This window comes from Olea europaea, chromosome 20, assembly GCF_002742605.1.
Source record: "Olea europaea var. sylvestris chromosome 20, O_europaea_v1, whole genome shotgun sequence".
Taxonomy (NCBI): domain Eukaryota; kingdom Viridiplantae; phylum Streptophyta; class Magnoliopsida; order Lamiales; family Oleaceae; genus Olea; species Olea europaea.
This window is the reverse complement of record NC_036256.1, coordinates 16099765-16112959: the sequence shown is the minus strand read 5'-3', so window position 1 is coordinate 16112959 and position 13195 is coordinate 16099765. Positions and strand designations below refer to the sequence as shown.

General features: G+C 33.3%; 1 protein-coding gene across 1 annotated transcript; it reads right to left on the bottom strand.

The window, feature by feature from the left end:
- Window positions 1-488: 488 nt before the first annotated feature.
- Window positions 489-6580, bottom strand: LOC111369822 (tubby-like F-box protein 3). The gene is made up of 6 exons (XM_022991489.1): window positions 5628-6580; window positions 2973-3060; window positions 2701-2830; window positions 2441-2620; window positions 1667-2144; window positions 489-946 (listed from the first exon to the last, which is right to left on the bottom strand). Exons 1-5 carry the CDS (start codon window positions 5976-5978, stop codon window positions 1673-1675), a joined length of 1221 nt encoding a protein of 406 aa, XP_022847257.1. The 5' UTR covers window positions 5979-6580; the 3' UTR covers window positions 489-946; window positions 1667-1672.
- Window positions 6581-13195: the final 6615 nt, after the last annotated feature.

The window sequence follows — 13195 nt, the reverse complement described above, 5'->3', positions numbered from 1 at the left end:
CTGGCGCTGCCGACATCATTTGTAACAATATATATCAAACAATTTGCCGTCTATTTTTAGCATCATGATAATGTCTATCCCCAACCACACCCCACGACTTGTAACATTCATTTGTGAAACAATATATTACTCGTTCCTTCACATATACACAGACTGACTTTCCTTATTTTCTTGTCCCAATTATACAGCCATTTTTTTTTTATTGAAAATATTTTGTTTTGTTTGTTTATTAATATACCCTTATTTAATTTGTTTAGTTACAACGAATTTTTCCCATTTAATACAAATATAAATAAGGGTAAACTATGAATGTTTTCAACAAAAATTGTTTTTCCAATATTTGTGTGAAGAAACAAAATCATCCTATATAAATGAGTCGGAGAGAGTATATGATTCCAAATTTCCACGCCTCGTGAACTAATAAAGAACAAATTTCTATGTAACCACAAACAAAAACAAGAAATGAAAAGAAAACCAAAATATACGACTGGATCCGAAGTCACCAACTTAGGAAATGGGGATTCATGGTCTCCAATTTACCCCGTCCAGGTAAACTCTAATTACACAAGATAGAATTGATTGAGATAAAGAAAAAAAAAAGAGAAGATTTTCCCCAACTTCTTGGATAAGCTGGTAAAAATCTCCAATCCAAGACAACTTTCATTGTGGTAACAATTGTAAAATCCAAATTCCTAAATCATAAACTAGTAGAGAAGAACAAGGGTGTAAATCACACAGCCCAAATAGCTAAGAGTAAATGATTCAAGCAGTTACGTACAGGAACAAACAAGAAAACCAAAAAGAACAAAATAAAGAGAAAAGAGAACTAGGGAGTCCTGCGAAATTTAAAGAGCCACACATTTAGAAAAATAAAAATAAAAATGCAGCTACTGGAATTTGCCGGTATTGTATGCATGTAACTCTCATGTTGCCTCCCAAGCTGGACCTGCGTGGTTCAAGCTAGGAGCTAAGAGAACCTAAAATCAAAAGCAGTCTAGGATAAAAATGCTTTTTATTAAGAGAACATTAACCTCGAGTGACCTGATAATCATTAGTCAATTATGTATCAAACGGCAGATGGTCTCAATTGGCACTATATATGTGTGGGGATATCATCTAAGACTAGCGGTGAGTGAGTTGACTGCTCAGTTGTCAACTAGGGGCAGATAAGAGGAGAGGGCGTATGGTGCCCAAGTTTCTAATATTCAACACGTAATTCTGACAAAATCTTTAGAAAAAATAGATGGTTTTACCCTCAAAATTTTTGGAGAAACTGGAGTATAGTTCTTGTCAAGCTATGTCTCCCCTAGCCTAAAATCCTAAGATTCGTCAATGCTATCTATCAACCGTGATATGGTATAAGACAATTTTTTATGCCTAGTAGTTTCATATTAAGATAACAAGAAGGTGCAACCATTAGAAACAATTTGCATAGTACTGTACTATGCATTAATGTGCCTTTACTAAGATTATAATCTAAGTAAAAATAGAAGGTCCTGGAAGTATAATTGATGGATTTGGGTCTCAAGCGTAGGGTTGTCTGATCATACTCGAATGCAACTACTTATTTACTCATCTGACAATAAATACAGACCAGAAGCGAACGAACATGTAGCAGTTTTCAATTTTGTCAATTCAGATATTGGCATTAAGAATAGCACTGAACCTGATGTCATTCGCAGGCAATTTTGGTATCAAAGCTGCTGAGACAAATGGCAAATGCCTGGAAAGCAGATATTGGATATTGATAGTCCATGGTGAACACATCCGTTCCCACTTTCCCAAACTGGAGAATAACATTCTCGAGCTCTTGTCCACCAGATTCATTCGTAATAGATACAACAAGCTGAAAGTTCTTTACAGAAGCAACCGTCACACGTCCATTGAAATTGAGACACCAACATTGGAGTTGCTCATGCCATCTAGGAGCCTTGTTTTTCAGAACTAGCCTTTCATCTCTTTCAGGCGACAATGATCCAGAAGGAAAACTATATGTACGAGTTGATTTTGATCTGAAGAATGGGAGGGCTGGGAAGGAATCTAAATTTCCAGTCAGAAATTCAGTTTGTGTGGGAGCCATACCTCCTGGTTCAATAGCAGAAGCAGGTATAGCGTCCATGACACACTGCATCCGCCTAGGACCCCTATATCGACAATATATACTTGGATAAGGAAGTAAATTTTGGTTTTTTACTAAAGAATATAATCTTATTGGAACTGTCCGTTTCCAATTCATGCTTTGGAACCCTATCACACCCCAGATATTATAGAAGGCATAGTAAAAGAGCAATGTATACCACAACAATATTTATCAATACGCAAAAAGGGGAACTGCTCAATTCTTTTTCAAAACTGAACAATTTTAAGAATGCAAGTCATTTTTCATTTCATCCGACAATGTCCATCGTGAAATAATTATGACAAAGCACTAATCTCTCACCTTGAACCCAAGACGTTCAATTCATACGAAATGTGCGCCACAGGATAGTTTCCAGCAGGGACCCTGGGAGAGACCTGTCTCATTCCAATTAACCTTGTGGAACGAGATTTAGTGACTCTGGCTCCAGCAATTGGTGGCTGTGCATCATAGATTATGAACTTGGTTCCCAAAAAATTAGATCTGCCATTGTTAGAAATGATGAAATTTAAAATCTGCAAATTCAATTTATGGAGAAACAATGCAGTATAAAAGTCGATTACCTCAACTTGCCAATGTAGGTGCTGCTTCCCTTTGACACATTGTCAGCATTTAGAGATATTATGTAATCTGTATATGTTGGTCGTTTACATCTTCGAGCAATAAGTAGGAATTTCCCATCATCATTAGAAGCTTCCAGAAGGCAAAATGGTGCAAAATGCATATTAGATGTAAAATGGTGCTTGGTATTTAAATTTGATGCCTAAATTTTTGGATAGACAAATGTAAGTGTAAAATAAATTGAGAACGCATGGAACTATTAGTTGGCTTTCACCTTGATTCAGATTGAGGTAAAGGCGATATGTTTGGTTACTACGATCCCGCTTTATGAAACACTGAATTAGGGTGTCTCTAGGACCAGGCTGCAGAAATAACAAAGAAAGATTTTCAGTATGCACTAGAGACGGGAACTAAAATAACCAATGAAATGGACCGGTTAGTAAATTTTGCAGCAGAAATAACAACACGAAACTCTTAATGGGACTGTCAAACTCCAATTTCTTTCAAGGCAATTAAATGATTTCTCGTTAAATGAATGCAAATTATTAAATTCCACATGAACATCCATTCTCATTATAAATAATCTTTACCAAACCTTAATATGTTATTGATGTATATGTTGATAACATCAGCTTTTGCTGTGCTGAAAAAAGATTAACTAGGAGAAATAATTGTTGTATGTTACAAAATCAAAATTTGAATTAAACAAAAGTGCTTTAGAAAACGTGTTACAACGATAAAAGATTGCCCACAAAGCATAGCCATCCTATGTTTCTAGAACTCTCCACTTCGGAGGAAGTGCCCTTGTCTACGTGATATGACAAAGATAAAGGTATGAGATCTGTCTCGGATCCTTTAACTATAAAGGGGACATTTTCTATTGTTTTTATTATTTGATTTAAAATGATATATAATTATTATCTCACATTTCTAGAAAATGATTTAAATCAAGTCACCTTTCCTACAGACAAGCACATGGCCATTTCGTGTTAGATTGTAACCATTCAAGAAATATAGACATTCAGAAAGATTGACAACAAAAGGTATAAAACCACATGTACCCTCTGACTTTGTACACTATCAGTCTCAAAATTCCCAAAGTGAACACATGTTGAACCACTGCCAGTGTTCATGTGGAGTAAAAACCAAATTCTTAGGACCTGTTAACCATGTTTAGCAAAGTCAGAATTTTAGACCAAAGAGGTTTAGCTCATCTCGTTCTAGTAAAAGTTGTTACTGGGGTGGATCCATTTATACAAGTTTGCCAAATTCAGGTGGTAAATATACAAACTCTTCTATTTCATCATGATTGGTGAACAAAGAAGAAACATGAATATAAACTAAGGGCTGGTAAATTGGAATTTAGATCCATACTAAAAATTTAGATCAGTACAACATATATGTGATAAATGAGACTAAAAAATTTCAAGCCTCAGTTATTACTAGTACACTGAAGCTCAAAAGTGCTTCTGATGAACTAATTTAAGAGAGTTCAAGTTGTTTGGTCAATTTACACTAATTTAATATTTATTACTTAAAATAGTTGAGCTTGAATGAACATTAAATAATTTTGAATTTAGGAAACTTTCTAAGCTAAGCCCCTTTTTATTTCTGACCAGCTTTGAAAGGGATCTAAACATGTTGATCTTTTGCCAAGCCTGAGTTACTAAGACTATAAAACCTATTGCCTTACTTTCCTCAACATTCAAAATCACCAAATTCAACAGAGATGCACATCATCTCACCCTCAGATATTTATGGTTTCTTCAAATGACACAACTTGCCCTGTTTACAAGGGAAAAAAAAATAAAAGACAATTATATAGCAAAAACTACGTTAAAAAAACTTTCAACAAACATTGTCAGTCTCTAACTTACAGAAAGACCAGAATACAAGGGCGAGCGTAATGATGATATTGGAATTATAGAGCTACACCAAATCCAGAGCATTAAAGATAAAAAAGAATTTGATTAGTAGCAATGTGATCACATGAAGAAGGACTAATTGTTTCAACAAATTATTTAAGGAAAGATATTATCTAAATATTTAGACTCCGTTCAAAAAGAATTTATAAACTGGTTAATTTTTAAATAAATAGAAATGAGTGGTGAATATGTATATAGTACTTGTGAGTCCAATGGAAAAGTGTGATTGTTTGACCATTTATAAATGATTTATAAATTTTGCCAAACGGAGGTCTAATGAGATCACTCCGATTGCATAGTTCTACCACAAAAAAATATTCTCATACTCAACTCCAAAGGGAAAAGGCCTAGTTTGTCGTTCGTTGTATTTATAAACATTGAAAAGTTTATCTACTATATAATTTCAATGTGTTTTTCGTCAATCATTAAGATGATGGACCCCAACACATTTAGATATACTTTTTTGTATAGTATTTATAGCAAGTTTGATGCTTGGAATGATAATTGCCATCAAGCATTGAGAATCAGTCTGCATATCATAGATATAATTATTTAAACAAAACCTGATGTCTCGCTAATTGATGGGAAGGCCATATATATAGTATACTTTTCATTTGTAATCACGGATGGAAAAACAGAATGGTACATATAAAAAATAAAATCCCTCCAATCCCATAATTTCTGAAAATTATGGCAGTAAATTAAATAAACACAAGCACATTCCTAACCCACACAACAAAATTCACCTCTCAATTCATGTTGACCGAATATCAATTGGAGTAATCAAAAAGCATTTTCAAACAACCCACATTTTTCGTCATGATTTATGGTATATTCCAATATAGGAAGCAAGTTGACACATTAAAAAGAAAAATGACACCTAAGTTTTATCAACTTGTCTACTTGATGTTGGTCAGACAAACTATATATATAATGTAGCATCTATAATAGTCTAAAAGTAACAAGGAAAGACTAAAACAAATGCTCATCGAATGTAACCTAACCTGCTTCAGGGAAATGGGGAAAGTTAACTTGCTAGAGACTTCCAGGGTTCTAACAATTTCCTTCATGATTTCTCTCCAGCTCCTACAAACACCAGCACAAGCAACCACATTCTTCCTTGGAGGCCATGTACACTCGGACTCCTCAATCCGCATCAACACGTCCCTCAATAACTCGGGCGGCATATTGGCCCAACAACTCTGATTCAAAGCATCTGTTGAAGTCATCGAACTATCCTGAACTGCCCGGTGAGACCTTGACCTCAACCCATAACCAAACTTCGCATCAAACCCTTTTCGAGATATACTCCCAAACTCCCCCTTCATGTCCTGAAGTAGACTCCTAAATGACATATTATCCTAACACTAATATGAGCTCCAAACAAGATATGTATCTATATGCTGTTAATTTCAATGATTAATGGGCAGATCCTAGTTGAATTGATATAACCAACCAATATGCCCTCTACAAATCCTCTCTTAAAACTGCACTTCAACACCCAGATATCAAATTGCTATACCTACACAAAAAAGGCTTTAAAAATTTGGACGATTATCCTGACAGTGTTATGAGCTACATATCATGAACAAATTAAACCATGTTTCTCATAAGAAATGTTCACTAACAGTCCCAGAACTAAAGCTCCAATCTTCAGCAAAAATTCCACATAAATACATAAAATCGTCAATCTAAAGATCAGCAAAAGTATAACAAGCTCACAACATCAAAACGATCGTTCCAAGAGCTGTACAGATCTGTACATAACTGAGAAATCTTAGAAACGCTAATTTTTTTACAAAATCTGTAGGGTGAACCCAATTGGGATTATTAGAGATTAATTCATTGTGAGGGTTGTGCAAATTCTACAGAGTAAAGGCGAATGCTATAGGAATTGGGTTTATTGTCAACTTTTTTTGTGCAGCTTTTCGACCTGGGTTTGTCCGCTCACCATAATAGTGCTGAACTCGTCACTTTCAATGTCTTATCGGGTCGGATTTCAGTGGATCTGTATCCAATACAGGATCCGGAGCGAATTAATAATTTGTAAAATGCATATCATAGTTAATAGTAATATAGATGTAAATTATTATAATTAATTAAATTTAAGATTGAAAATTAATAAAAATTATAAATTTCATGAAACATGTAGTTGAAAATAAGTTTAAAAATAAGTTAACATATGACTGTGAGTAATGTAATAACAAAAATGCTTAACGTACAGGGTCACATGTAACACATTTAGCATAACTGGTATAATAAAGGATAAGCCACCATAAATATATGTTAGAGGTGACTCAAGTAGCCTCTAGGGCACATTTTCAAGTGGTAAAAGGAGAGAATTGAGAAATTCAGCTTTGTTTGAGGTTGTCACGTCAAGGGTTTGAATCCTAAAATATGGATTTGGCTCTTGGGTAAGTGCAAGTGTACAAGCAATCTTCCACCCTATACCCATGGAAGCATAACCTGCGATTTACCTCTCTCACGATATTCCAAGGAAGGGGCGGTGGGGGACCCTTAAAGTTGGAGTTCAACCTTTTTAGAGGTGACTCAAGTAACAAAGGATGTTAGATAAACAAATTTTTTATAAAATAATAGCAAAAATTACGTATCACTAATGATCACCAATAAAATTATCGTTATTAATTTTTTGCAGTACTATTGTACGTAATATAATAAAAATCAATATTTGGTAGGTATTTCAGATTGAATCATCGACATTGATATCACCAACATCCGACTCTAGTCCAACTATTGCAGACATTAATCTCATCGACAATCCTCAAGAGTACTTTGGTCGATTATCCCTAATAGAGAAGTTGTTGGTACATCAACATATAAAAGTTTTTTTTTTACTTTATTTTTTAAAATTTTAAATTGGTTACTACTAAGTAGAGTATTACTTCAACAAATTTAGACATCTTTGTATTTATAATTTCGAATAAATCCTTTTTTTCACTGTTGTATTTTATTATCTACAAATTTTATTTAATCATTAATATCAACTGGTCCGTTATAAATCTTAAAAATTTCTACGGAGTCTTTTCCTATTCATTCTATGTCGTAGGTTTAAAACCAAAAAAGTTTTTATCGAAAGCATTCCCTAAAGGTTGAGAATAATGTACAGCTAGAAAGGTAACAATCATCTCATATTCGAAGAACGAAAGGGCCATTTCACCTTTTTTTACGATAATTTTGAAATATTTTTTTAATATAACAAGCTGAAAGATCTTTAGAAATCTTTAATTATCCTTTTAACTGTTATTTAATTAATGACATAATATTTTGTATATAATATTTCATTTCTTTTATTTTACTTAAAGACGAAAGTTTCATCAATATATTAAATTTATTAAGTTTTTAAAAAATTAATAATTATCAACAACCATTTTTATGTTAAATTATTATTTTGCTGTCAATAATTTTTATTATTTTAATTTATGGATAGATTGAATTTATGAAATAAGTGTTTTTAATTATTTGGTTGAATTTTTTAAATAACATATTTAAATAGAGCATTGAGTAACGTAATGCTATGTATAACTTATTAAAGTATAGCTTCTTTGATTAAAAAAAGAAAAAGAAAAGGGAGGCTCAAAAATTTTATTTGTTTAACAAGGTTAAATAGCAGCAAGGGTGATCAATCTCTAGTTTCATTTTGTAAATTCATCTCCTATCATTTCCTTTTTTCCTTTCAAATAGTTTCAACTGCAACAGAATGGACAAGCGGCTTCGGTTAGGATTTCTAGAACTCATGTTGCATCAATATCTACTCAACGCATCCAGTCTTATTAGCATTCTCATCTTCTCAATGTATATCATTCGATCTTTAGTAGTACCAAATGCTTTTTCTTGAACCAAACCTATCATTCATGCCGTGCTGGATGAGAATTAAACTTATCTAAACTAAGTATAATTTATATATAAGCTTATAAGGTTAAAATAATAATTTTTAAAACTAAACTTTTGTCACGTTAGACAAAAATTCAATTAGCTTAAAGCTTTCTTACACGAATATATTTACCTTCACATATAATTTTTATTTCAGGATTGTGAGTTGTGACGGTGAATTCTCAAAGTGCCGTATTCGCAAGTCATGCTTCTCCTGTAAGCAACGACTTACCCTTTCTTATTTATTAACAAATTGGAAATAATTGAAGTCTTGTCGGCATATATGATTGCATTGCAGTGTTACACCCTGTCGAGTTATATTGGCTTTTGTTAGCATTTAATTGTAGGATCAATTGCATATGTGCGATTACGTTGAAAACTGGAATTGTGAGATGGTTGAGATGTTTTATTTCTATTGTTGGGTTTTTTGATACTTAATAAACCGGGCAATGATTTAAAACAGTTGTCGGATTATTTATCGACACCATGGACTTGGCTCGGCTCGGAGACGAACTACACTTTTGGATGGCTCGAGTTTGGGTTGGATGATTATTTGGTTAGTTGGACCATTTAGTGATTAATAAAGAGTTGGAAATTGGCCCATTAGTTTAGGTTATATGTCAGCCCACTTAGAGATCTCTTGGCCCATAGTTGGTGACCTAAACTAACCTATATATATTTATCTCCTAGTCGTTTAGTGTGTGTGTGTTGTAGCAATGGAGAGAAGAGGAGAGTTGAGAGAAGAGAGGCAGTCGAGAGAGAGGGAAGCCATGTGAGGTTGTGAGTAAGATTCACCCATTGTGATATCTTCTTCTTTCTCTCCATGCCTTTGTGGATTGTTAACACCACCACCCTTTTCCTTTGTGGGGTTTGAGAGAGTAAGAGCAGTCCAAAGTGAAGGCGAAAGTCTCGGGTCGAGTCAAGGTAAATCGGTGTTCATTTGATTGTTTTCTGAGCCCAAAATCAAGATTTATCGAGGAATTTCCGCTGCATCTATCATTTTTAGATTAAACATTGGACAATAGTCATATATCATGCCTCCTAAATATTAGTCTAGAAAAAGATATTGACAATTACTTTGATAGCAACAATGCGAATGAATTGACTGAGAATGAAGAAGTGATTCAGACATTAGTAAATATGATTTATGTTCGGAATTATATGTCTTGAGGTGCTATATACCTAATGAAGCAATAAGAGCAATTGAAGTGCTAAATATTTGAAGACATTAAATGGTTTTTCCAAACTGTTTATATTTTCTACAAAATTTTCTAACCATACTGGTTACAACTGCATCTGCAGAAAGAAGCTTCTTCAAATTTAAGTTGACCAAGATTTATTTTCAATCAATTATGTCACAAAAAAGATTAAATGGATTAGCTATGTAATCAATTGAGAAAAAAATTGTTGAACAGCTAGATTATTCAAATTTGATTAAAGTTTTTGCATCTAAAATAGCAAGGCGAATAGTATTTAACTAATTATTTGAAACATTGTCGACTTTATTATTTAATTATCATATAAATATTCTGTATTATACATTTTACTTCTTACACTATTGTTAAGTTCTAAGTTAACAATTGGTTTCATAATACACTTATAGATTTTGCATGCATACTACAATTTTTGGAGGCTTAATTTATGAAGTTCGCCTTAGGCCCCAAAAATAACGACCGTCACTGCTGATACATGAGCAAAGATAGCGGCATAACAATGCAAGTTTACAACGACAGAAACAAGATCCTTTGTTGTGCTATCATCATGCAGTTATAGGTATATCATTTGCAATAACATATAGCATAATGTTCTTTGGAAATGAATTTAAGTTTCTTGTGAGGTTTTTTACTAATAATGAAGTATAAATGGTAATTACCAAAGCTGTGTTAAGTAATATACATCTTTATTATTCTTATCCGCCGTTTTTACCAATCACTATTATGCAAGCGGATCCCAACATAAACGAAGTGATTATGAGTATTACTTTGGTACCAGAGGTAAATGAAACTCATTAACGGATGCAATCCGTTCTGCCAATTTCCTACCTGGGGATCCATCTTAGAATGTTTATACGAGGAGTAGTCCAAACTTTTATATATTGATCTACAATTTTAGGGGCTGTCTTTGTTGCATATATAGTTACTTGAATAGGCAAAAAAAAGTTTAATTTCAAGTCCTTTATTTCTCATTCTAGCAATACTTGGATTCATGTATTCAGTTGAGGAAGAAGAAGTTTATAGGCAACTGTAGCTCGCCTGTGCCTATCCCATGGCTAATGCACCTCATGTTGGCAATAAGGTCTTCTGCTTTCCTCAGAGTCAAATTGAAGACGGGTTTTGATATGCTCTTCTCCACAATTTATCATTTCCTCAACGCAATTTTGCTCTTTTAGTTGTTGTTCAATAATCTTATCTCTGCTCTAAGAATTTGGTGGATGGGATTATAATAATTAGTCATGTTCGTTAAATGATAAGTAACAGATCAAAGTAAGTGAATCCTTTCAACCGGAGAGCTCTTTGCTTCGAGTTTGCTGATTGTTGTCTTTAATTGGCGTTGTAGGCGTGGTTTTGTTGAATGTTGTTACCCAATTTTGTCAGCTAACGCATATGTTTTTATTACAGAATATTAATGCTATTTGCCTAAAAATAAAGAAGCATATAATTGATTGATTGATGGTGTTTAAGATAAAAGTATAAATAATAAAAATAATTAACTTCTTTAATAGCTTAAGTGCCCGCACGTATTCTACACGTGTTCTAAGGTCAAATATGCCTTTAATCATTTATGAAAATGTCACCTGTAAGTGCTTCGTAGAAATATACATGAAGATGCAGAAGAGGAGGCGTAATGATGTTAAGAGTGCTGACGAAATTTAAGTAAAAAAGTGTATCTTGAACTTTTAGATGAGTTAATCTAGTAAGGTATTTTGCCTTGAAATAAAGTTTTACCATCGCCCATTTATGATAATTGTGTACGCTTTTGATGGAAAATGAATATGGTTTGCATGTGAGACGGTGTGTTAGTAAAAACTGTAAGCAATTAATATGTATCCGCTCAATGACAACTTAAATTTAGATAAGGGGGTTCAATGACAATATGAATAAATAATAAATTACTCACTATTCTAACAACTTAAACTCCTCTTGGGACGAATATATAAATAATTTAATTTAAAAATAGATAGAAATGAGTGGGGGGTAAGTGGATATTACTTGTGTGTTCATTGGAATATGTGGTTAAAAATAAAGTTTGATCACTTATAAATAATTTATAAATATGGTTAAACGGAGGCTTAAACTTTCGGACGAGATATATCAACACACACTTCTCTAGAATATGCTTTATCTATCCAACCTCATTGAATATTTAACTTTTGAAATTTATGGACAGGTTGAGGTATCGCTATCAAGGATAGCGGCATGCCAGTGATAGTTTACAATGTACCTTACAAGATCCTACGTTGCATTGTAGACATCCAGTTACACATATATCATATACAATACCAAATAGCTCAACGTTCTTTGGAAATTACTTTAAATTTCATGCGAGGTTTTATAAAAATAATGAAGTATATAAAGTAATTACTGAAGCTATGTTAAAAATATATATTTTTATTATTTTTATCCTCCATTTTTACCAATCAATATTATGCAGGCCGATCCCAACACAGACGAAATGATTGCTCATATAACTTTGGTACCTGAGGTAAACGAAACGCATTGACCAATGCAACTCGTTCTGCTAATTGAAACTCGGGGTTCTATCAACATTATAAAAGGAGTAATACAAACACTTATGTGTTGGTCTATAATGTTAGGTAGCGTCTTTTTTGCACATATAGTTCAAAAAAAAAGGTTTAATTTCAAGTCCTTTACTCTCATTCTAATAATACTAGGATTTATATATATAGCTGAGGAAGAAGATGTTTATAGGCAACTATGGCTCGCCTGTGCAGATCCCATGGCTAATGTGCCTCGTGTTGGCGATAAGGTGTTCTACCTTCCTCAGGATTACATTGAACAGGTTGTGATATGCTCATTTACGCGATTCATCATTTCATCAATGCAAGTTTGCTCTTTTAGTTGTTGTTGAATAATATTATCTCTAATCTAAGAATTTGGTGGATGGGATTATAATAATTTGTCATGTTCATTAAATGAAAGGTAACAGATCAAATTAGGTGAATCATTTCAAAAGGAGTGTTGTTTGCTTCAATTTTTTTTACTGTTGCCTTCAATTGGCGTTCTAGGCGCAGTTTTGGTGAAGGTTGTTACCCAAATTTTTCGGCTATGTTCTTATTACGGAATATTCATGATATTTGCCTTAAAAGAAAGATGCATATTATTGATTGATAAATGAGAAAAATAACTACCTTCTCTATTAGCTTAAGTGTTCAGATTAGGTGATTAAACATGATATTAATGCATGCACGGTTTCTGCACGTGTTCTGAGGTCAAATCTTGCCATTAACCATTTAAGAAAATGCCACCTATAACAGCTTTGTAGAAATATACATGAGGATGCATAAGTGGAGGCGCAATTATGATGAAGTGTGGCTGACAAAATTTGAGTAAATAAGTTTAGACGAGTTAGTTTAATATGGTATTTTGTCTTGAAATGAAGTTTTAACATCAGCCATTTTTTATAACTGTGTATGCTTTTGATGGAAAATGAATATGGTTTG